The sequence below is a fragment of the Pleurodeles waltl genome, chromosome 11 (genome assembly GCF_031143425.1).
Source record: "Pleurodeles waltl isolate 20211129_DDA chromosome 11, aPleWal1.hap1.20221129, whole genome shotgun sequence".
NCBI lineage: Eukaryota > Metazoa > Chordata > Amphibia > Caudata > Salamandridae > Pleurodeles > Pleurodeles waltl.
Window position 1 is genome coordinate 911,404,896 of NC_090450.1, and position 26,194 is coordinate 911,431,089.

Genomic DNA, 26,194 nt, shown 5'->3' on the forward strand with positions numbered 1-26,194 from the left:
TTATGGGTAAAGGAACGGATATAACAGTACCCTCCACATTTGTGAAATGAGGATCCAGGGTATAACCTGCAATAAGGGATGGGCTGGAAACTAGTTGGAAAAGGCAGAGTTTTTTTTAGATCATCAATGAAGGGTGTGCGAGTCTCTGCCTTCTGAATATTACAGATGGAAGTTGACATCTCCTGTGAACGACAATTTAAAGCCTTCGAAGTAGTCAGTCAACTTTTAGAGTAAGACATCCTGCAGCCCGGTGAGTGGTCTGTCAGTGCCCTACAAAAAGAGAACTGGTGTTTAGTCCTAGGTGAGGAATGAGGTATTTTAGGCAGTCGAAGAAGTCAGCAGCTGGAATTGTGCATTGAAGGACAACATTAAATATGATGGCCAATCCCCTGCCTTGTCTATTTGGCTTGTTATGCTTTATTATTTAGTAATCCTGAGGCATGGCAAATGAGATGTCTGCATGGGTTAAGCCATGTTTCAGAAAAGGTCGTCAGGATAGTTGCACTCAGTGAATAAATGCCCAGATAGCAAGTCAATATTTTGACTAGGATCAAGTTTTTAAATGAAAGCAGCCTGGGTTAGAAGCTAATTAGATGTTGAGGGAAGAGGTAGAGTTAGGGGATAGATGAGAGGGCTGGAGAGATAATACCAGGAGAGTAAGAGGGGGGAATGGCCACCAGGATGACAGGCACACTGACTGAAGCGCATCAGTGTTTTAAAAAGGTTGGATCAAATCAATTCAAACCTGTAGCCCAGCAATATCTGTACTGCAATACTACAAGAAAAATAAAATTATAATTGTCAGTATTGTGAGAAAGGATAAAACGTAAAAGCAGCATCTGTTGCAAGGATTTTATTTGAGAGAAGGAGGCGGTGATGGTAGGTGAAGCCCACCACATCCACACTAGTATACAAGGAAGGAAAGGTGAAAGCAACTCCAGAGTCCAAGTCTCCAAAGGTGCAAGCAGTGTCTTCACAGTGCAGGAGAGTACACATTGAAGAGCTAAGCGCTCTCAAACATCACTGAAAATGCCTAAAATGAATTTGGAGGCACTCATACTCTCAAAAATTCACCCTGTAAGACTCCCATTAGGAATCTTCATCTGCACGTCCGACTCACTTGACATGCCTTGTTTGCAGACTGCAGCAGTAATCGCTCTAATTTTTCTCGTGAAATCTTTTCTATAATACAGAGGTTCACACAGCTCAAATCCTTTAGTTTGATTGGGCTGCCCACTCTCAAACTCTGTCCCACTCTCCTTGCTTACAAAATTAAGAAGGTCAAGACTAACTTTGGTCCTTAACCTCCGCTAGACGTCTTATTTGTTAACCTTACATCAAGGGACCGCAATGACTCCTTACTTGTGTTAGTCAGCCCATTAGACTTGGATATTGTTCTGAAAACTGTTCCAACTATCAAACTGGGAACACCTTTCTACCCCTTTCCTCATCATATCTTCATACTAGGCATTTCTCTGTATAATTACCCTGTATTTTCTGCCTCTGTCATGTTCACAGGATGCCTGCGTATTCAGGCTTTTTAATTTAGTCTCTTCCAATCCCTCCATTATCTTTGTAACATACAACTCATTTGTGGCACAGTAGAAGCAGCGTGTTCTCGGCGTTCAATCACCTGGAGCACAATATTTGTCAACATTGCGTTAATAACTTTCATAATATATGATCCAACATACATTGGGGCCCTGAAGAAGTCCCCAGTGGACGACACGTGTTGGCTTTGGCTACAATGGGATTTTAAACATTAAAGATTGAAAATGTGCAATTTGGACTACTCCACTTTCTTCAAATGTATGGAATAATATTTTAGATTGGATGGATTTTAGATTGAATGCGACTTACTTTTGCTCTCTACTCACTCCCTTAGGAGCATTTCGGTGATTAGCACGGCAGGCAATACTAAGCATTGTGAAGAAGCTTAGATGGAGGCTTTGAACAACCATGTTTTTAATATCTTTTTGAATTTGGCGTTATCCTCACATGAGCGAATAAAAAGGGGCAGTTTGTTCCGGTAAGGTGGGGTCAGATAAAACAAGCATTTGTAATGTAATGGGTCTCGCATTTGCTCGACTTTGAGCTGTTAGCGTTGTAAAGTTCAAACCAGACTTTTATTGCCACATAAAATGAAAAGTAATACAGTTTTACATAAGCAAGCCGATGTAAAGTGCCACGTCACAAGCATGAAGGAGCACACAAAATGAAACAGAAGATGGCTCACAGTCAAACGTATCGACAAATGTACTGCGAGATCGCACTGTGTAAGAAATAAAAAGAAAAAGTAGTCCAGAAACCATGCTGAAAACATGGAGCCTCGCATGTTTTTAGTAGTTGGCCTGTGCGCTTGAGGAGGGCTAATTACCGACGTGTGCATGCCTTTCACAAATAAAATCAAGTGATTTTTAAAAGGCAAGCCCACGAACCAACGAAACTGGTGGGCGTGGTTAAAAGCCCACAGAGATTACAGCAGGCTAGAGCGCTTGCACGCTCGACCCTAAAAAATGATCTGCTCTGTATTTGGCTGTGCGGGTTCGGGGTATCTTTAGATAGACCATGTGAGTGGATCTCAACAGCCTGGAAGGCTGGTAAAAATGGGGTTTGGAATGCAAGTAAGCAGTTATGGCCTTGTTTAGGGCCTTCTGAATCAAACTGTGTATCTTGAAAATTATAAGTTTCTTTATGGGAAAACAGAGGAGGTCTCTTATGATTAGATCAGTGGATGTACACTGAGGCAAGTTACAGATTAACTGTTCTGCACGACTTGAAGTTTTGATAGCAAGGTATCATTGACTGCCACTAGGAGTGCATATTAATAATCAAGGCTAAAAGCTTTCTGTATCTGGGAGGGAGCCACGGAAAGGTCTTCCTTAAGAGCCGCATGGTGGCATAGCAAGTACTGCAAGTGGATTCTACCTGCGATTTAATGGAGAGGGTTTATTCAATTTTTAACCCCCAGATTTTTCACCACCTGTTAGGGAACAGGAGCTGGGCAAACCTCAGATGGCCACTTGTCGACTGACCAGATTTCCTGTCCCTTACCAAATAGCACCATCTCCGTTTTATCTCCATTTAAGTGGAGAAAATTGTTGGTCATCCCATCTCCAATTTCTCTCATACAGTGCGTAAAATGAGAATGAACTTCTCTTGGATCAGGCTTGAAAGAGATGAGTAATTTCGTTTCATCCACATAGGATATAATCTCTAATCCACATGCTCTTACTATCTGTACGAAGGTCGCAATATAGATGTTAAATAATGTAGGGCTCAGGCAGAAACTCTGTGGTACTTATTTGTTAATTCTTATGGTTTTGGACCTACAGGAGTCTAGACAGATTTTTTGGGTTTTGTTGTCAAGAAAATCCCTGAGCCCAAGCAGGGCACTGCAGAGTATACCAGCCGCATACAGTCTGTGGATAGTAATGGACTGAGAGACCATATCAAAAGCTGGCAATAAGTCCAGTATAACCAGCATAATCAGGGTCCCAGCAAATAAGGATAGCTAATGCTATCAGAGACAGACAATATTGCTGTATCTGTACTGCAAAATGCTCTGAACCCTTATTGAGTCATCTAAGATCTTGTGTTCCTCTAGAGAGTTTGTCATTTGGAAGTTAACGTAACTTTCTAGAACTTTGGCAAGTGAAGGTAACGGGGAGATTGGGCGGTAGTTAGAAAGAATCTCTGGGTTGGCAGAGGGCTTCTTAACAATGGACGAGGCTTGGGCACATTTCCAGATTGCTGGAAGCTTGGCTGAGGTTCGAGAAGGATTGAAAAGCTCCCTGACAGTTGGAGCGATAACCTTGGCAAGATTAGCAGTTATCCTAGGGGGACAAAGGTCTAAAGGGGATCCAGATTCCCCCAGTCATAGCATCCTTTGCACCTGTTCCAGTGAGTATAAGTCAGTTGTTTAGAATGTTGTTGATGTTAGGAGGGACCTGGATAAAATCATGCTCTTTCACATGAGGCTCCAGAACAATTGGAAAATTATTGTAAATAAGGCTGATTTTATCTTCAAAGAAATCTGCCAATGAGTCACACAGTAAAAGACCGGGTACATACGTAAGATTTTTTGAAACTATTTAAAGTTTTGTAAAGTTCCTTAGTTGACCAGCTTGCAATGTCAATTGTAGCCATAAGATACTCTTTACTGACTTTCTTAATCTGGTCAATAAAATGAATGCACAACTTTGTGATTGATTTGAGAGCTGGGTAAAAAGAATCTTGATAAACTGTTTTTTTTCCAATTAAGTAGTTCATGGTGATTCTCCTATACTCGTGCACTCTGTTTCAACCTAGTGGATATGTGTGGTGATTCTTGTTGCCTCAGTCACCTATTGTAAACTCTTTCTGTCTCCCTTTTTACTCTACAAGCTTTCTCTCGCCTTTGTATACATACAGGATCCTATATCAAAGCTCCAGTACTCTGTCTAGTACAAAACCTCAGTTAATGTTAATTAAGAGGACCCGTTTTGATTAAGTTGTATTTTTGGAAGTCTTCTTGTCGATCTGATGATGCATTAAAGTTAAATGAAGAAACCCTGAACAAATTGACTTGCTTATAACTAACCATGTTTATTTGATATGAGTTAATTTGTCTAAGGATTTAGAGCAGAAAATTACTGATTGCTGAATACTCCAGCATTTTGCATAATTTTATATAATTGTGATTTCAGTCGAAGTACCCTAAATAGATACAGAAAGGTAGCATTGGCAAGGAAGTCTTTGCAGGTTTCCCTGAACATGTTTGTGTGTCTTTTTGTATTTCTTAGCTTTGATAACACTTACCGACTTTCTGGTTACCGCACTTTAAGTGGATGGACAGTCTCAATAATCACATATGTAAAGCCTGTACTAAAAATAGCGTCAATCATATTTTTCTTTTTGCTTAAACAGTTATTTATTAATACAATAATTCATTATTTCATCTTTAGTTTATTTCCGGTGTCCTGGCAGCCCTCAGTGCCATGGTGTCACTAGAGATTCCACAGATTAATATCATGACCAAGATGGACCTACTGAGCAAGAAGGCTAAAAAAGAAATAGAAAAGTAAGTTTTGATAAGGTGTTAAAACTTGACCTAGTAATGCAGTCTAATATTTTGGATGTGCTCTAAATTCGTTACCAGCTTACTTCTTGTTGATATTTGGAAATGTGTAGAAAGTCCAGAAATAACTACAGTGTCACTATTTGCAGTGCACTTGAAACGGAAGAAATCTGCTCTCTAGATTTTAACTGCTCTTAGATGCTAACAAGGCATAACTCCTTGCACATGCAGGCAGTTAAAGCAACTAACATGAAACGAGCAGGACTTTGTGTAAAAGAAAAAAAAAAAAAAACGTGGATGGGCAGGATACTTGACAGCGTCGGGCACATTATCAGGATAGCGTCTGGGGATAGAGTTCAGAGTTGTCTGAAATCCTACATAATCTATAATTTTTTTCTGTAAGCAATTTCTGACAGGCCCTCATAATGTGCAATGATAATGTGTGTGTAATCATAAAATCCTTCATTTGCGAATGGCCCAACCTTCTGAGTTGTTCACTGTATTGAAGTCAGGTATTAGACCATTCACTGTGTTTAACATTGGTTTGTATTTGTAAAATTAGTCTTAGACCCTGTCCAACTATGGGGGCAAGGGGCAATGAGGAGGTGCGCTTGAAACCCATCTACTAGTACTACCTCATTTACATTCTCCAAGTCACCTCTCCAACATTTTCCCTCACCAGCATATATAGGAGTACGCATTTAATTTTACCACTATCGTTTGAGAGTAGCTGAGATTCACTAGTCTTGTTATTGGAATGTCACCATGTGGAACTCTAAAGAACCTGTTCTTCCTACAAACAATATTTCGACTTGAAAATGTTAATAGGGGTAAAGTCCTACTGCAGAGCTGTTTTCCCAATAAAAAGAGTGATTAGGGTCTGACTGGAAGCCTGGGGCTGTTGATTACAAATATACACAAAGTGCAAATGTTACAACTATACAAGGACCAGGTTGGAACATGACTTGCAATTGTTTTGCATTTGAGGGTCACATCCTAAGATCCCAGAGATTCATATGTTACTGCACTGTCTGCCCCTTGCGAGTTCCAGGGGATCACCCCTACTATTTAACCACCTTTACCATAGGCATTTATCAGGGTCTCTTCCTGAATTCTGTTTCAGTGCCTCTAGCTGCTTTGTAGAGGCCCTCTTCTGCTACAGCGAGTCAGCTTCAGGTGCTTGCCCAGGCGTTCACAAGCTTTCTCCTCATTTGAGGGTCGTGCAGGTCACCTGTTTGGTGTTTCGCTGATCAAGTAGTGTCCAACAGTTGAAGTCACACCTCAGTTCACAGTTTGTCTAGCAGTGTTACATATAGCTCACCACCCTGCTTCCTGCCTGCCAACACCACAACACTGTATGCGACAGGCAACACAGTCAGCTGAGTAGAGGCAGACCTGGTCAACCACCAAGCCAGACCCAGAGGAGTGGGGTGTAGAAAGACAAGCAGTTATCCAGTTCTCTTTGCTTCAGCAGTCAGTTTGTCTGTCCTTCTCATTTCTCTGTTCGGGCATTTGAGACGTCTCCATCATAATCTGTACTGTTCCGTCTCCACATAGACCTGCAGGAGAATGCTGCAGTCAAACACAGGTGGAGCCCGAAACCTGGCAGAGTGTCTAGCATTCCACATCTTACACAGGTCCTTCGAAGAGCTGTTGACCGCATGGTTACACCCAGTTCTCGAGTGAGGCTGCTTTGCGGCACAGCAGGGAGCACAATTAACCTTAGCAAACCTTTTTTTCCTCCATTGGTCTGCTCTGCCAAGCATGGGAGGCCTGACCCTCTAGCAGGACATATTTATTTCCGTTTGGAAAGGCAGGATTTGTTGGGATGAACAAGTCCTGGAAGGAGCTCTTCTGGAGTTTGGCTGGCTTCTTGGCTGTGCACCTCCAAAAACAACCCCTCTCATCCTTTTGATTTACGTCAGCAGGAGAGAAAGGAGACTTGCTTTCTATTTGCAGTGTTAATGTCCGATTGCTCGATCATGTCTGATGTTGGACAGGGCTACTGCTGGGTTAATTCTACTGGATAATTTTTCTTAGGGTTATAAATGCCACATGTCTGGACCTCTAAGTGATACTTTTAGTATAGCAACCTTTGGCACCCCATTTGTGTACCACTATTGATTGTTTCATGTTGTAATTTTGTACAATATGCATTGTAGTCCCGTTTGACTTGGCAGTAGGAGGCCATTGTGTCCTTGTGTGTTGCCTGGATTGGGCATGATAATCCTCAATTCTTTTATAGTGTAGTACTGGAATTCTCGGAGTTCAACTCGGGCCTGTATTAAGCAAGGGGGGATTTCAACAGTTTCCTAGACTCTTACCTAGATAAATGAATCGCAAGCCGCTTGCTACTCCTGCTACAAAGTGAACCGCCACAAAATAGACTGCTTGAGCTTTGGCATCAGTGACATCTGGGTGCAGGGATTTTAGCTTGTACTCATCTGAATTTGATTTGGTTTCGCATAAATTATTGGTTGTCTGATAAGATGTGTTGCTGGGTTAATAAAGTGACTGTTCTTCTTAGAACCCTTTTGGATCAGTCGCTAGAGCGGGACACGCTCTCCTAGTTTGAAGATATTCCACATTAACTTTATTTGACCATAGTTTAGTAGTTCCAAATTAATAGGGGCAGTCTGGGAAGCTTTTAAGTCTATATCAATGCAAGATGGAGTTCTTAAAACTCTTAGACACCAGTTGGGTTGGTCAGAGACCTGGTTGCAGAGTTAAGTGAAAATATGTGGTGATCCAAGGTAAAACGTATCTTAGTGGAGCTACTTTTGTCCCATTGGACTGTGGATTGTGAGATATCTGGGTGAGAACAATAATGGTGTGAAACATGTGGAGGTCGTGCTCCCATGAAGGACTGGGACCACCTTGGTGGTCTTGAGAGGGCATGTAGAAATACAGGATGAGGAGGTTGGGGCACACCTCATGACAGGACCTTATGTGTGTTTGCTGGTTTCTGTTCCAAACTTTACTTGCCTCAGATCTACAGTGACTCATGGAAACACCCCAGGATATTTTCAAGATATTACTCTTGCCCAGTTGGAGGACACCATAAGGGAGCTCTTGGCTCAACCTGTCTGGATCAGATTGGCTGCATTCTTGGTAGTGGAGTGCCTGGCTCTGATAGGCTCACTGACTGCTTCTATAAAGTATGCCCTGTTGTCCTGATCCTTACTTGCTGGCTGTGTTTGAAGAGACTCTGCACAACCAAAAGGGGAAAAACAGATAAGACCATCAATCGGCATTAACCCACATGCTCAACCTGTATTTCTTCTCTTTAGCCAAACATCTCTACAATCTATGACACATATCACACTACACATTGACTTTATTCAATTTATTTTCATACAAAAATATCGTAACAATGCATTTACATAACTTGATTTCAGTATACATTTAATGCTTGTTATTTATCTATACAGTAATTCATTGTATTTTTTCAAAAATCAGTTTACTCCAAATCTTTTAACCTTGTGCCCTAACATCATTCAGTCACATTGCATTTCCACGACATGCTTTTGTTGTAAAGGTAAGATCACAGTACATATGTACACCTGTAGTGGTTGTAATGCCTGGCATATGTATGAATAATTGTCAATATTTTGTAAAAACAAAATACAAAAAATGTTTTTGTTGAAAAGAGTGTCAAGCGTGAAATTCCAAGAGGTATTTACCTCTTTAATGCCTACTGGTGCCCCCGTCCACCACCCCCCAAAAATCAGGTTTCTCAGGCATATCCAATCCTATTGCTTGTACGCATGTACTTCCAAATATTCCCAAGGTCTTGTATATAACCCACTGTTATAACATCCGTACCGTATGTCAGAATAAAATTAAAATTACTGTCACATTGTCCAGACCTGGGAGGACAGATTTTCCTGCATCTTAGAACTTAGATGCTTTCAGAAGAGGCATTTTACCAGTGCTTTGTGGAGCAATAATAATTACTCTGCTTAAACGGGATACAAAGCCTCTGTGTACTCCACACAGGTTGTATTGTCATTAATACTGACAATAATAGGTTAGTAATTGGCAATAGTCTCCTCCCCTTTATGGCCGTGTCATGAGTGTTGAAGTATACAACCGTGTGATTCGGTAAGATCAGGACAATTTGAGCATTATATTTGCCTTGCTGCATCAGTAGTGACCAAAGCTGAATGTGGCTGCTTTCTTCCATATAGCTGAGGGGGGGAAAATATGAATTCCTAGAGAGGAACAGCCTTTATATTTGCCTCTCCAGTGGATTGGACTCGGAAACTACCTTGTTTAGTGTTGCTGCTGAATTCGAGGCCCTTTGCCCCGTTTAGGGCCAGTGGGTTTCTCTAGTGCCCTGTTGCTGTGTTTTGGGCAGTCGTCAAGGTTACCTGTAGGAAATCTGCCTTTTCTTTGTAGTCACCTCGAATTTGTCACCTTTTGTTGGACCCTATATTTTTGCTGGCTTTAGAACGCTCTTCACCGTACTCCTGCTAACCAGTAATTAAGTTCCTGTGCTCCCCCTTTAAATATGGTCGAATTAGCATACTTCTAATTAGCATATTTACCTTACCTATAGGTCTCTAGTATGTGGTACAAAATTTACCCACGCAATGCCAGTAGGTCTGTCTTTTATCTGAAAGTGCTCGGTCACAGAGTTTGAGTCCTCATAGAAGCACTCTGCCACTTCTCATACATTCCTTTGTTTACTCGTGGACTCATTCTTGAATTACCACTTTCACATCTGCAATTTAACATGCACACAAACTCAACACACAAATAGAAGATAAATGAAAATAATACAACTAAAATGGATGACCCATTAGGGCTGTCGAAGGTAACAGCCAACATTTTAAAATAGGAAAGTGGGAGATTTTGAAAAATAAATCTGAAGAATGAATTTTCCCCACAGATTAATATTGATGCTGAGGCAGTTTCAGGCAGGGGAGACAGCTAAGACAAAGCATTTTGAGCTTCAGAAATCACCTTTGTAGGCGGGGTAATCATACCCTCCATTTAACCATTCACTGATAGGGAGTATTTGTGATGCCCAGTAATAAAGGCTCATGTCTGCCATAGCGAGGCCCATGTCATACATTCCCTGTGTACAGTTGCTAAAGGATACCCTGGAAGGGCCTGAAGTTGCAGGTCAAAGCTTGCACAGAGTCAGACCAGGCCTGCGAGATGGTCAGAGGGTGGTTGTGGAGAATATAAAGGAATTTAGGAAGGATCATCATTTTATACAAAGGCGATTCTACCCATAGTGTTGAGAGGTAGGTTGGTCCACCACAAAAGATCGTCCTAGCTCTGCGCGGCACAGGTGTCAGATTCAGGCTCCGTGTCAGGGCTGGTTCCCAAGATATGTGGACCCCAAGGTACTGGAGGCTAACCCAATGCACTGGAATTTTGGATTGCCAAGCTTTATCCCAGCAGTCTCCCCTCAGTAGAACCAATAGGGATTTGCCCCAGTTGAACCAAAATACCAATGCTTGCACAAAAATGCCCACGATCTGGAGAAGCCTAGGTCCATAGTCTGCAGGTCTAGGCATAATAAGAGAATGTCATCTGCATAAAGTGCTATGTGATCCTCTGTAGCCAAACCCCAGTCAAAACCCCAAACCTGAGCATCTCAGCGGATCCACACTGCCATTGGCTCGAGTACAAATAAGAGAGGGGACAATGGGCACCCCTGTCTGATGCCCCGTGTCACCGGAAAGTACTCCATTAAACCTCACCCAGACCCTGGTGCCTATGTAGAGAGCTTTGGCAGAAGTCCAGAATCAAGGCCAAAATCCCATACCCTCGAGCACTTCATCAAGGTAAGTCCAATCAGTCTTATTGAATGCCTTTTCTAAGTCAACTAACATAAGAGTTGCTGGACCACTCAGAGCCCTGATACGGGACAACGCTATATGCACTCTGCAAATGCAGTCTAGTGCCACGTCAGAATCTACACTGGTCTGAATGGACCAGCCGGGGAATAACCATCAGCAGGCGGTTCGCTAGTAGCTTAGCATAAATCTTGTCCTCGGGGATGGCTATTTTTTCAATTTTTTTTTTTTTTTTAAAGAGGGGGTGGGCAGGGGATATATGAAAGACCTAAAAACATTTTTTTTTTTTTAAATGGAGCATTAGATGACTGGCACACTACCTCAGACACTGAAGCGTGCTCCTTTTCAGGCAGAAATGAACATGTGATCAGAAAAATTGCTGTCACTCAAAGGTTATCCCATTGCCCCGTTCAGCATGCAGTCGTTGGGAGGAGCAGAATGTGAATAACATTTTAACATACAAAAGAGTGCTAACCCAAAGACCTTTTATATATACACGTGTGTATCAAACTGCCAAACTCTGGGTACCAAAATCCTCTCCTACTACAGTAATCTGAGATTCCATCTAATAAAATACGTGTCTGCAGGCTTTAACACCATGTAATAACAATGTATGTGTAAAGGGCCTGTTGGCATTAAAATATGATTCTCACAATAAATAAGTCATGTTTACCGCATTTGTTGTAATTTTTCACAATAAATAGATTGCACCCGTGGTATCTGATGTAATGTTTCCTAATGAATCAATCGAACAATCAGTGGTTTATCACCATGACTAGCTCAGGCTACTTTATCTCAGTGGAAATCGTCTACCCCGGGTTTTATCCAATGCATGGGCTAGCAATAATCTGAGATTCCATGTAACACAATATCTGTCTACAGTCTTTAGCACAACATAATGGCAATCCACCCTTTAACTCCCAATGGCTATAGCAAACCATTTTCACAATACAACGGTGAGGCCTACTCCCTTTGATGTAACTTTTCATTATTAAAGGGTCATTTATGCCTATGACATCTGATGCATTTTCCCATCTAACCAATCATGGCTGTAGCCTTTTGTTATTGGCTTTTCACCGGAGACAACTCAGATCTACTATATCGAGTATAACTGTTCCCACAAGACAATCCTCAGGAATGCAGTCAGATTGCTAAAAAATATTTATAAAAATACCGTTAACAAAACAAAATTTAATCCCACTTAAGGCAGTTAACAAGGATTATCAAAGTGCAAATCCTTTACCTCCAGGGTTTGTCACCGGAGGTAACCGTTATAATAACATTTGCCTGCTATGGTAATCTGAGAAATCCCATGTAGCAAAATACCTGTCTACAAGCTTTAACACAGTATAATGAGAGCACACCCTTGAAGGCCGATTGGCTTTAACATATGTTTTTAACAATAACTAAGTCAGCTCTGCTTCCTTTGCCCGCAACTTTCCATAGTCAGGAGCTCAGGCCTAAAACCTGGACTATCAGTTGGCCATCATTACCTATTAAGCTGCTAGTATTTCGAGTATAAGCTTTTCCACTAGGTAAAAAGTGGGAAAATACAAACATGCTTTTCAGCATAACGTTCTAGGCAATCCAAACCTGTATTCTAGAAAATCAACCTTTGGCAGAGCTAAAGCTCCGCTCTAATTAGAGCTGTAAAATGGTTCGATTGCTGCACAGTAACATACACTCCAGGTGGTAGGCCGTATTTCTGGTCAGGGTCCTCTAATAGGACTACAAGCTATCCAAGTGTCTGTGTCTTAAAAATGTTTGTGCACTGAAGTAAGGGTTGGGTCTGCAGAAAGCAGGTTACAAGCGTAAATTAATTCCCACTAAGGGTAAGATTGTGCGTGCTTACAAGAAGAGAATCTGCAGAGAACACCATGAGTTTTAATGGAGGATTAGAGGAAGGGGTTTTCGCCACAGAAAAACTATTTTCCCTTGGCTAAACTAAGAAATGTGTATTCTTAATTTTTCTCATGCAGAAATAAACACCTGCTTGAAGTTCTTCCACATTATGGAACTCTGAGCGTTGCAGATTTCTATGACTACTCCAGGAAATGTTCACTTTTTTTTTTTAACACCTTTTTCTCAAACATTTATGAACTATGCCCAAAGTCAGGTCTTTTGCAAATGGTTTAAATTCTAACCTGATAAATATTAGGAATCCAGATGTTGTATCATTAGTAATATCTGATTTGTTAATTTCTATTTCGGGTTTACTCAATGTCTATAGGTTTCTGGACCCAGACATGTATTCTTTGATGGAGGACTCTCCAAGCGTACTAAAAACCAAAAAGTTCAAGAAAATGACAAAAGCAATATGTGGCTTGGTAAGTCTTGTTTTGTGATTTGTTTACGATATGCTCTTATTCGCACTCAAATGTTTTTATCGTGCGTGTAGTTGTTGAGCAAGTAACTTATAGTATCAGTACAGTGGTAAGCTTTTTTTTTTTTTACCTGGATATTTATGGCTGTCGCTGTACCCCTAGATTCTGTGTAGTTACTTTATAGTGGGTTTGGCAGCTGATGTTGATATAAACTTCAGAAATCTCAGGCCACCAAGCCATTTGCTTGGCCCGTAACCTGTCTAGTCCCCATTTGAATCTTAAGACACTTATCACTTATTGTTTTGCTTTTCAAAACTCTGCTTGATTGACCTTGCAGACTTTACACAGCCATGTTCAGCACAAAATAATTTGTTGGCCGAGGCTCTTGTAGGTGTACATTTCGTTTGTGCATGACCGTTTGCAGATTGCCAGTGTAAACTCTGTCCCATCTTAGCTGTTGATTCCCTGGTGAAGCACCCCTGTACTATTTGAGATAAAATACTAACTCCTGTTGATGGTGTCCAGTTGACTTTACGAGCTGCAGATCAGGTATCTTCTGTCATTAGATACACTTTGCGTGTCTGCTTAACAAAATGTAGTGTTATCTTTTACTGGAGACCGGAGAACTTGTGTTCTGATTCAGGGAGCACCAAACCTTGCAGTTCGGGGTGCACAGTTTCCTATTAGGGCAGAGTTGATGCTGATTTGCATACAGCTGGGTTCAAACAGAGGTGACGTGGTGTGCAAATTAACGATGGACTGAGATGCAGCCTGAACTATTACCAGTGGACGAGATTAATTCAAGCATTTCATCCATCTTTCTTTGTATACTTACATGCAGACATATAACCTCACTTTTGCTGCCATAGCATTGTGATGCATGCGTGCATTTCTTTGCACCAGTGCTGAATAGAGTAAGCAGAAAGCTTTGACAGACAAAAGACGAGATGTATTGGCTTTGCTAATTCTTGTTTAAATAAGTTTACATCTAATCACAAAAGGAAAGTACAGTTGACAAATAATGGCACTTCATCCGTAAAAGGGAAGGCCTTAGTCCAGTGGTTCCCAAACTTTTTTGGCCCGCGGCTCCCTTGACCTATTGGCCGCGGCTCCCCATTATGCTATTTTGGGGGGGGGGGGGGTGGGGGGGGGGGGATGTGAGCCGGGCCTCAGGATTACTTAAATTTTTCACGCTGAAAATAATTGGGATAAAGCCAATGAAGGTATTATAATCATAGATGTAACAACATAAAAATATAACAGTTGTTTAATTAAAAGAATATATTACTGGTTAAGTCAGAAACAATATAAACTATGCTTAGAAATCTGTACTGAGGGGAATGTCTCCAGTACTAATCCTATGCTAGACAGCATATGCTCTCCTCTGCACTCTGGTGTTTGACTGTGCGTCGCACAAAGCAGCCTATTTGTGTGCTAGATCTGGGAGTGACACCAGCAGCATGCAAAGATTTTCATATATGGTGCTGCACTCTGTTTTCTCTTTAATGCAACAATGCACAGCAAAATCTGAAGTTTCATCGCATTGTGTGAAATCTTAGTAAACTTGAGCCTGTATGTCAATTTCCCTTTGAGTACTATAAATAGTGTGTAATGGTCTTTTTTTCAGGATGATTTTACCATCAATGCATGTTCTCTTATTTCATTCTCATATCTTTATTGTGTTGAGGAGCTGAGAATTAAAAATATGGTCTATCTAGGTTTGCTACCTTTGGGGGATTACAGTAGTATACATTACCCATGAAATAATGCTGACCTGTCTTTTTTCTGCCAACTGAATATTTTTATTGCTGTAGGTTTCCTTCTGTCAGCATTTTACTATATTAGTCTTTCACTTGTCCACCAAGATAACAGTTTTTTAAATAAAAGTAACAGAAGGAATAGCACTTCTTATGTTAGTGGTAAAATACTACGAGTAGTAATTTACTGGTCTTTAGAGAAGATTTAATTTCTGTTAAAATTGGGGATCAAGTACTGCTGTTTTAATTACTGCTCTGACAAGTTAGCACTGCGTTAAGTTTGTGGTAATCACTGTTGCCGGTGGCAGCAAATCCATCTCAACTAGTCGCTCAAACATAAAATACAGTCAGAAAGTGGTGGTAATCATGAATAAAATAACTTGAAATGCACGCCATGTACGTAATTTGCCATATAGGTCACAGATGTCTGCAGGAACTGCAGAAGAGAAGATAAATATGGGCTGGCGGAGCAGGCTACCAGGACTCTGTGGCAAAGCAGGATCTCCGTGGTTAAACTAAAAAGCTTTTGGTCTCGATTGGGTGTACCAAAACCTACCTGCTGTCTTGAACAGAATAACTCAGCCGAGGATGGGGGTACTCTGGCACTCCAAATATACATCCTTGCTTTTACAAGGAGCAGAAGAAATTAAATCAATTAAACCGCTCACCACATTCTTCCTATATTCATTTATGGCCTCGGCATTGGAAAATGCTTGGGTGTCTAATTTTCTAGTCGAAGACCTAGTACACACTCATTATGCAGGTTTTTGTGAATAGAACTAGTGTGTACTATAATTACTTCCACTAGATGGTGTTTGAGGATTAAACTTCAAGGTCCTTCCTTGCTGTATTTCAATTTCTCACTAGAAATTCCACAATCACGAGCTGTGCACTCTAAACAAGGAAAACTGCTTCTGACTTTTTTTTAATGGAGGGGATTATCTATGTTCTAATATGCAGCTTCAGAATTAGGTCATTGCTATCGGTAATGATGCAGCTTATGGCGCACCTGGGTGCCGTGACGCACAGTTTGGGAACCACTGCCTTAGTCTAACAAATTAAGCTACTCTAAACCTCTCCAACGTACCCTACATTTTCAAAGGCTTGACACAATTTTTGAAAGCTGTTTACAGGACTGTTGGAAGGACCAAAAGGTTTTTAATGACAGTGTTGTCACATGGTTTACCAACTTAGTAATAATATATTAAATTAATCTTAATGTCTTAAGATAGTAATGTTGACCACCCATAAACTCCCCTTATTAAGGCCTGTGATTAACCCCATCATCCCCCGCCCCCGTTGCCCCAACCCACAACTATATATTTCATACATTCCCAAATATAACCACCTGGATTACGGCATATTTTCCCCATCACATTGCATCCCAGTGACAGACATAAACAAAACATAACGTATATGTTTTTCTTGAAAAGTTATTACGGTTTCTTACAGTCACTAGGTCGTGAGCCCCCGTCAGTAAGGGACAAGCGCTAGTTGGATGAGGCCTAGTGTCACTGTGGCTCTCGTTTTAGCAGATTACACAACCCCCCCCGCCCCCCCCCCCCCTCCCCACTTGCGAGGTTGAGAGGTGATGCATTTGGTTGCGGCCTTGCCATTGCAAGAACGGACTGGCCTGCCTCATGTTATCCTTCTGTTCTCACCCCTACATAAAAGCCTGTTTTTCTTAGCTCCAAAAGACCCTTTAACGTTCTGCTTCCCATAAGGTTCCTGAGCTTCTAGAATTTCACCCAGCCAGCTTCCTCCACTTTCATTATTAGTGGTGAATGACACTTTGGGTTATAACGAGACGCTGTGGTGAAGGAGACTTAACCTGCTTCCGTATGTCGGCTAGACAGCAGCAAAGCACATATTTGGTCGTTCTCATTTTGTTCAGTCCTAGCCCAGCTTTTCTCTAACCTGTGAGATTTACTTGAATTATATAGATCATTTGCTTACCATGTGCATGATTTGTAACACTAGAAACAATAGATATTTCTTATTTATTGGAGCTGATTCCACAGCCAAGAAAAGGCTCCTCAAAAAGTGAAGGTTTATGTCAATCTATTTTGAGCAGGTTAGTCAGTGGAGCATCTTCCCTCCTTCCTAGAAAGAGGGTACTTCTTGCATCTGTTATGTAGGTTTGTGCATGCTGCCAGTAATGCCATGCCATGCTGCTCTTCTACGAACTGCATAGGGCACAGTCACATTGTAAAGCAAAGGGAGCGTTTGAGAAAATAATTGAATGTTGCTACTTTTCAAGCTGACACTTCTTCACGATCTCTGTTCTCTAGATTGATGACTACAGCATTGTACGCTTTTTACCCTTTGATCGATCTGATGAAGAATGTATTAACATTGTGCTGCAGCACATTGATTTTGCCATCCAGTATGGGGAGGATTTAGAATTTAAAGAGCCAAAGGTAAGGACTGAGTCTTGTTCACAACCGATTTCTTTCTTTTTGTCATGTGACACCTTCAGACTACAATGTCAATATTTAGTCTAGCTTTAAAGTACTTTTGGACACAACAGTTACATTGCTATTAAAAATATGATAATGTCCGTTGCAGTGCCTAGCTCTGTGATACTGACTTTAAGATGGAATCCTTTCTGCCATCTTTAGCAGAGGCTGCCCTAACCACTGTAGAAGGCCTGCATGACTGAGGAGCGCTTTTCCAGTTTCTTCCAAATTTATGTCTACACAATGTAGAAAGGCCCTGTGAAGAAGACTTCCTCCTATAGCATTTGATTTCTGAGTTGCTAAACACTGACGAAGGACTTCACAGACCGAGCTCGGAATGGAAGCGGAAGCACAGCGAGTGGGCTCGAGGTTGAATGTAGTGGGCTTTTGAATAGGGAGTTAGTGCGTGTCCCCTCTTAATGTTGCCTCTCCTTTGTATTCTCCCTGCAGCTCATCCTATTGAATGAACATGGGGCAGAGTAACAAAGTTTGTGCTGTGGGATCACACTGTTGAATGGTCACGTTTATAAGATTTCCCATCATATTCCCGGTGTACTGGGAAATGCATCTCAATAGTAACCTTCCATAATGCTTAATGTTTTCTTTTGTTGCAGGAGGTTGAGGAAGATCCGTCAACAAACTACGACGAATTTTTTCAGGACAGTTGATGACCAAAAATAGCTCCCTGGGTTGGTTTAAAACTCGTTACTTTTCGGCAAATAGATGGACACGATTGTCTTAAGATGCTTGCGTTGCGTGCCTACATTGGGCGCTTCTGGATCCTGAGACACAAAGACAACCAAAACAAAGGTGTCACTTTAATGCACGAAATAGTCGCGACTCTGCAGTGGCAGGTCTGCCTCTTTACCTCCTGGAAGGCTTGGGTTTCTGAAAGTACTCCCCTCACGTTTCACACACAAAATGTGCATCGTTGGTTTTCTCCCTCATACTGTGAATGCGGTCATCTGTAAATAAATGGGCATTCAGCAAAAGAACATGTAACCTATTTCAGATGATATTGGATTTTTTTATTTTTGTGGACAAATAGTGCTGTAGAGGTGCATGTAGATGAGTTAATCCAATATTTAAACATGCCGTTTTGTGTTTCCTTACATTTTAATGTCCACTCCAAGACGTTGTTTTTGTAATGCAAGTTAATGTATAACTTTTCTAATTGATTGCCCGCATTTTTTTTTAACATTATTAGAACAGTGTGCTTTTCACACATTTTCAGTATATTTTAAACAAAACGTAAAGGGAAGTAAATGACCTCACTGTTGTAGATAAATTCACACCTTTTTGTAGCCTGAACCAGTGGCAATCAACAAAAGAGGGTAAAATGACTTTTTTTTTTTTTTTTTTTGGGTTATCTTATTTTGTTTCTGTGGCCAAATTTTAGACTATCCTGTTCCCAAGCCCAGCCTATTCATTCTTGTTTATCTGGACACTTCCGAATGCTGTTCGGGTGCAACTTAGTACTGCTTCCTTTAATTTTAAACTAGAAGAGAGGCGTGCTTCCATAGTGTTCGCTGACCTATATGGACACAACGTTTCCTACAAGTGTTGTTCACATGCTTTCATTAAGAAGTCATTCTGCACCTGCGGAAGCTTTTCCTGGACTGATCGAGGAAAAATCTGTGCGTGCACTGTTGCTTCTGTTGGAAAGGCACAAACACAGGTCTTCCCTCAGTTTGCTTGGACATTATATTACTATCGAGCCACAGACAGTATTTACAATTGAGTTAACTTTCAATTACAAAATACGAGGAGTAGCCATTGTCTAAGCACCAAAGTGTACAAGCTGTGAGGCTTATGGAAAATGCCTCCGCAAGCAAAGTGACACACCCTCTGAAACGAAACTCCCAGACCTCGTTTTTGCTTGTGTGTGTAAGCATTTCCTTCTTTATATTTCACATGCATCTTAAAAGCCTTTTGACAAGTCAGTTCAGTTGGTGGCACCGTTCTCAATCACATGAGATAGTTTTAATAGTATTTTTTTGTCTAATGGCACTTAATTAATTTGGACTTTCTGAAGACAACGTCCGGACTAGCTGCCAGTTCTTTTATTAAAATGTGGGTTAGGACTGGTTTTTGTTTTCCCCACAAATCTATAATCGCTATGATTGGTTTAATTTACAGAATTTTCAGGAAGTGTGTTTTGTGGTGGCCCTTTGGCTTGACTTGTTGCTTTGTCTGGTCTTTAAAGTGTCTTGTTTCCCACTGTTATCAGAGTACAAAATACAATAAAATTATAGTATATCAGATTTTGATCTTTCAGCATGCTGCCCTATGTCGCACCATCATGTTGTCCTCTGTCATGGGTCATCAGTTAAACATTGGGTTTGTGTTCGTTCTAATATACCTGACAGTAAATAGATGTGGGGGGACACTGAACAGGCGCTTCAAAAAAGGAGAGAGTCAGACAGAAGACCCAGTTTGCTCCCTAACAAGGTATAGATCATTCAATGCAAAGTCTCTCTGCTCGAGTGTTTACAACAATGACTTTAAAAAGACATGTCTGGTGTTCATTGGAGTTCTAGTATTTAGGATATGCAGCATCCTGTAGAAGATCCCACATGTACCCTTCCTGGTGATTTTCACAAAGCAATGCTCATAGCAGCTCTACAACCGTCTTCACTGAACATTCATATCACTCGATGCTACCATAAACTGGACTTACTCACTACTCTCTTGTGCATGTGGGTTTGCTCACATTTGTATTGCCAGTTGTTGTTTTTGAGTGGGGCTAAAACTACAGGCACATTGGCGTTCTGCACGTACTTTAAATTAAACATTTTGAATTTCGAACTGACACTGAGATATTTGATTATATTTGTTCTCCAATTTTTCCATTTGAAGAGTAGCATGTTTTGTTTAAAATCCTACCTGTCATTTAAAAAGCAAATGATCGTAACTTGCTTATTTGTGATGATAGAAATCATTGATATTTGAAGACTGACCGTTGGCTCCTTCAGGGCTGCAGAAGGTGGTGAATTTGAGGTAGCATTTGGGTGAGATTTAGAAAGTGGTTATAGAAAAATATACTGCACGGATTCTGATTAGCAGGCCTTTAGCGCCATTCCTTCCTTTCTCTCTCCAGTTGGTCCTGGCCTCTTTTTGGAGTGGTCCTTTACATTTGCTGCATTATTTTTCTTCAGGAGATGGTTTCTTCTAAGCACCTGTAACAAGAATGAAACTGTTTAGAGCTGTAAACCTGCTTGCCTATCAGTGAAGCTCCCACACCCTTGAATAGCCGGAGCCCAGTTACCCACCTACTGTGACAGGATTATTGGATGATCCAAAGATCAAATTTCAAGCAGATTGTGGCGTAGACTTTTAAGTGAGAGTTGATGTGGCAGCTAGACCTTACTAGCCTCCAAAGAAAAAATTAGTAGAACACATATACAAAAAGCACTCAAAGCATTACTTCTAACATCTTGTTGAAATTCCTCATTTGAAGGATGCATTGCAAACTAATTATCAAAACACCAGACAAAAGAACTAAAAGAAATAAAACTGTCCTAAACAATGTTTTCGCTGGTTTTTCTCTCTGTGAAAATGTCATTACTATATTTCATGTACCCCATTCGGTTGGGAAACTATATATATTTTTTAATATACATCTTGAAACATAACCCTACATGAAATCAAGTTTTTATTCTAACCTTCGATCATAGCACAAAGTCGAGCTTAACCTTAACTTAACCTAAACATTGTTATACCTTTGGCCCTAACATTGTTTGTAACTGTTTACCCTAACTCTTAAATAACTCTAAGCCTAACCTTGACCTTCACAATGGAATGCAAGTTTAATTCTAAACTTATCCTAAACGCTATCATTCTCTTTGTCCTGAGTTTCTTATATGTCTGTGTTATCATTGTTTTAATTGAAAAGTGTTTTTGTTATATAAAACAGGGTACTATATTTCCACATTCTCCATCGTGAACATGGTATTCCCCTCTTCCTGGTGCTTTGCCCGCAGCCAGTAAACCAATCATGCAGTTGGGGCTGTGAAGAAGAATATTGGTAAATAATGTGTTCTCTGCATGTGGATCCCGTTATGAAGGGTAACAGATGTAGGCTTTTTTATTAAACTTGCAAGCAAACTGTCTCCAGGTAATGTAGTTCAAGTGACTCTAGCGTGTATATACAGTTCAATCACCGGCATAAGAAATGTATAAAGGGGATTATTCAGTCAATACTTCACGCGTTAAATTGTGGTACTCTGCAATTCTCTTTGTCTGTTCAAACTGGTTGGACATTACCACTGTATTGATTTTTGCTAAGTAGTGAAGGGTAGAGAGCAATGAATAAAAGTACCGCAATCAAAAGGACCTATATATATATATATATATATATCTGTGTGTTTTTTTTTCTCTCCAAACTTTGCTCACTATTGTTTACTCGGCATTTAGACCTAAATGGACAGTTATTCTTTCCCAAAATCATGAAACGGAACCTCCTTACAAATTTTGGGGAATATTCTTTTCAGTATGATTTAGAAAAATGACAAGGGCCCATTCCCCAGAGGAAGCACTATTGAGAACTATGGGGTTAGCCATTTGAAAATGGCAACCGGAAGCACAAATGTTTCGCCTTTAGTTGAATAATAGTGAGCGAGTCTTGTGCATGTGAAAAGGATTAAGGGCCTTATTACGACTTCGGTGGAGGGGATTACTCCGTCACAAATGTGATGACAATCTCGCCCGCCGTATTAGGAGTTCCATGGGATCTAATAGACTTGTAATTCGGCGGGCAGTATATCCATCACGTTTGGGACGGAGTAATCCTCTCCGCCGAAGTATAAGGCCCTAGATGTTTAACCCCTTCTGTGCCCAGGACGTAATGGTTACGTCCTGAAGCACAGTGCTGCTGTGCCCAGGACGTAACCATTACGTCCTGTGCACAGAGCCCAGAGGGAGCGCTAGCGGCTCCCTCTGTGGGGTTCCCGCCCACCCCCCCAAGTCAGGGATGGAAGGGGAAGCCCTTCCCCTCCCACCCTGACCCCCCCCCCCCACCCCTGTGATGTCAGCGCGCGCTGATTAGTCACAGGGTCTCCCCATCGCGATTGAAAGAGAAATGCAAAGCATTTCTCTTTCAATCCCATGGGGGAGGCCCCGAGAGGCTTCAAAGGGAAGGAAATGTATTTCCTTCCCTTTGAAGTCTCTCACAGGGTTTCAAAAGCTGGATTGCTTGCAATCCGGCTTTTGAAACCCCACTAGACACCAGGGATTATTTTTATTTTTTCTGAAACTGTCAAAAGGGAGCGACCCTTTGGGCAAGGGTCGCTCCCAGGGGGGACATTTTTTTGGGAAGGCCCTTTCTGCCCCCCCCCTGGGGCAGATCGGCCTATTATTAGGCCAATCTGCCCCCAGGGGGGGCAGAAACCTCTAGGCACCACGGATCATTTCTTTTTTTTTTTCTTCTTTTTGTTATGTTTTCTTTTTTTTTTTAGGTGGGGAGCGACCCCTTAGGCAAGGGTCGCTCCCCTAGGGGGCAAATTATATTTAGGCCATTTCTGCCCCCCTTGGGGCCAGATTGGCCTATTTTGATGAGGCCAATCTGCCCCCATGGGGGGCAGAAACCATTAGACACCAGGGAGTTTTTTTTTTTGTGTGAATTTCACGCAAGGGGAGCGACCCCTTAGGCAAGGGTCGCTCCCTGGGGGGGGGGGGGGGAATTATTTTAGGCCATTTCTGCCTCCCTGGGGGGTAGATCAGCCTATTTTGATTAGGCTGATCTGCCCCCAAGGGGGGGCAGAAACCACTAGGCACCAGGGATTATTTTTTTTTGTTTGTTTTACAGATGGGGAGCGACCCCTTGGACAAGGGTCGCTCCCCTGGAGGGGCAAATTGTATTTAGGCCATTTCTGCCCGCTTTGGGGGCAGATCGGCCGATTTTAGGTCAATCTGCCCCCAAGGGGGGCAGAAACCACTAGGCACCAGGGATCTTTTTTTTTGCGCCGTCACGCAAGGGGAGCGACCTTGTAGGCAAGGGTCGCTCCCAGGGGGTGGGGTGGGGGGGCAAATTTATTTTAGGCCATCTCTGCCCCCCCCCAGGGGCAGATCGGCCTATTGGTATTAGGCCGATCTGCCCCCAGGGGGGGCAGAAACCTCTAGGCACCAGGCAAGGGTCGCTCATGGGCAGGGGGGGGAAGGGTCAAATTTATTTTAGGGCATTTCTGCCCCTCCCCCCCCCCCCCCCCCCCCCCCCCTCTCGGGGCCGGCTGAGCTAGAGGCCAAAATCCACAGGTAGGCACTTTGCAAAAAACATGTTGTGTCCACGTTGTGTTTTGGGCCATTTCCTTTTGTGGGCGCTAGGCCTACCCACACAAGTGAGGTATCATTTTTATCGGGAGACTTAGGGGAACGCTGGGTGGAAGGAAATTTGTGGCTCCTCTCAGATTCCAGAACTTTCTGTCACCGAAATGAGAGGAAAAAGTGTTTTTTGGCCAAATTTTGATGTTTGTAAAGGATTCTGGGTAACAGAACCTGGTCAGAGCCACACAAGTTACCCCATCTTGGATTCCCCTAGGTCTCTAGTTTTAAAAAAATGCACAGGTTTGGTAGGTTTCCCTAGGTGCCCGCTGAGCTAGAGGCCAAAATCTACAGGTAGGGACTTTGCAAAAAACACCTCTGTTTTCTTTCAAAAATTTGGATGTGTCCACGTTGCGCTTTGGGGTGTTTCCTGTCGCGGGCGCTAGGCCTACCCACACAAGTGAGGTATCATTTTTATCGGGAGACTTGGGGAAACGCTGGGTGGAAGGAAATTTGTGGCTCCTCTCAGATTCCAGAACTTTCTGCCACAGAAATGTGAGGAACATGTGTTTTTTTAGCCAAATTTTTAGGTTTGCAAAGGATTCTGTGTAACAGAACCTGGTCCGAGCCACACAAGTCACCCCATCTTGGATCCACTAGGTCTCTAGTTTTCAGAAATGCACAGGTTTGGTAGGTTTCCCTAGGTGGCGGCTGAGCTACAGGCCAAAATCTACAGGTAGGCACTTCGCAAAAAACAGCTCTGTTTTCTGTGATGTGTCCATGTTGTGTTTTGGTGCATATCCTGTCGCGGGCGCTAGGCCTACCCACACAAGTGAGGTATCATTTTTATCGGGAGACTTGGGGGGAACATAGAATAGCAAAACAAGTGGTATTGCCCCTTGTCCTTCTCTACATTTTTCCCTTCCAAATGTAAGACAGTGTGTAAAAAAAGACGTCTATTTGAGAAATGCCCTGTAATTCACATGCTAGTATGGGCACCCCGGAATTCAGAGATGTGCAAATAACCACTGCTTCTCAACACCTTATCTTGTGCCCATTTTGGAAATACAAAGGTTTTCTTGATAGCTATTTTTTACTCTTTATATTTCAGCAAATGAATTGCTGTATACCCGGCATAGAATGAAAACCCACTGCAGGGTGCAGGTCATTTATTGGCTCTGGGTACCTAGAGTTCTTAATGAACCTACAAGCCCTATATATCCCCGCAACCAGAAGAGTCCAGCAGACGTAACGGTATATTGCTTTCGAAAATCTGACATTGCAGGAAAAAGTTACAGAGTAAAACGTAGAGAAAAATTGATGTTTTTTTCACCTCAATTTCAATATTTTTCTTTTTCAGTTATTTTCTGTAGGAAACCCTTGTAGGATCTACACAAATTACCCCTTGCTGAATTCAGAATTTTGTCTACTTTTGAGAAATGTTGCGGTTTCTGGGATCCAGCGTTGGTTTCATGCCCATTTCTGTCACTGACTGGAAGGAGGCTGAAAGCACAAAAAATCGTAAAAATGGGGTATGTCCCAGTAAAATGCCAAAATTGTGTTGAAAAATTGGGTTTTCTGATTCAAGTCTGCCTGTTCCTGAAAGCTGGGAAGCTGGTGATTTTAGCACCGCAAACCCTTTGTTGATGCCCTTTTCAGGGAAAAAAACACAAGCCTTCTTCTGCAGCCCCTTTTTCCCCATTTGTTTGAAAAACAAAACAAAATTTTCACTGTATTTTGGCTAATTTCTTGGCCTCCTTCTGGGGAACCCACAAAGTCTGGGTACCTCTAGAATCCCTAGGATGTTGGAAAAAAAGGACGCAAATTTGGCGTGGGTAGCTTATGTGAACAAAAAGTTATGAGGGCCTAAGCGCGAACTGCTCCAAATAGCCAAAAAAAGGCTCGGCACAGGAGTGGGAAAAGGCCTGGCAGCGAAGGGGGTTAAAAAGGAGCTCAGGCTGCTGATTGGTAAATTGGTTTGCAAATGCCCTCGATACAATACCTGACCAACCATTGCAAGCTCGCAGATGCATCGAAGAAGAGGGCAACTGATACAGTCATATTGAGGAACTGTAAACACACTCCACCTTGTTACCTTTTCAGCACAGACATTTTTAACATCCTTTTTTGAGTGGGAATGGTGGTGGATTTACAGTGTGACACTCACACAAGTGATAAGTGAGATTGAAGCAACACCGCCTGGCAAAACACCATAGAAGGCTGTCTTCTGACACCTGGTGGTTCTGTGTGGCAGGCTGCAGTGAAAAATGAAGTGTGGTGACTTCACAACAAATACTGCAGTAGTGCTGAAGTTCCTGGAGCAGTAGTGGAGCGTCTGATTTGGTGCAACAGTGAGGGGCCGAAGAGGGCCATTGATCACAATAGCTATATCATTACCAGTCCTTAAACTAGGTTGAAGTAACCACCTTTTGAGCGCTTGAGAGAGTTGTTGATCCCAGTTCTGAAGTAGAAAAAACACTTGAACTACACTCTTCCAGGTGAGAATAGGGGGCCACAAGGGTTA

At 41.9% G+C, this 26,194-nt stretch overlaps 1 protein-coding gene across 1 annotated transcript in view; it reads left to right on the forward strand.

The window, feature by feature from the left end:
• The window catches only part of GPN3 (GPN-loop GTPase 3), a 48,421-nt gene extending 28,197 nt beyond the window's left edge, over positions 1-20,224 (forward strand). Inside the window, exons 5-8 of the mRNA XM_069214875.1 lie at positions 4,947-5,062; positions 13,103-13,199; positions 17,245-17,373; positions 18,027-20,224. Coding sequence (XP_069070976.1) covers positions 4,947-5,062; positions 13,103-13,199; positions 17,245-17,373; positions 18,027-18,080 — 396 coding nt within the window. The 3' untranslated portion in view covers positions 18,081-20,224. The remainder of the gene's footprint in view (positions 1-4,946; positions 5,063-13,102; positions 13,200-17,244; positions 17,374-18,026) is intronic.
• The last annotated feature ends 5,970 nt before the right edge of the window (positions 20,225-26,194 follow it).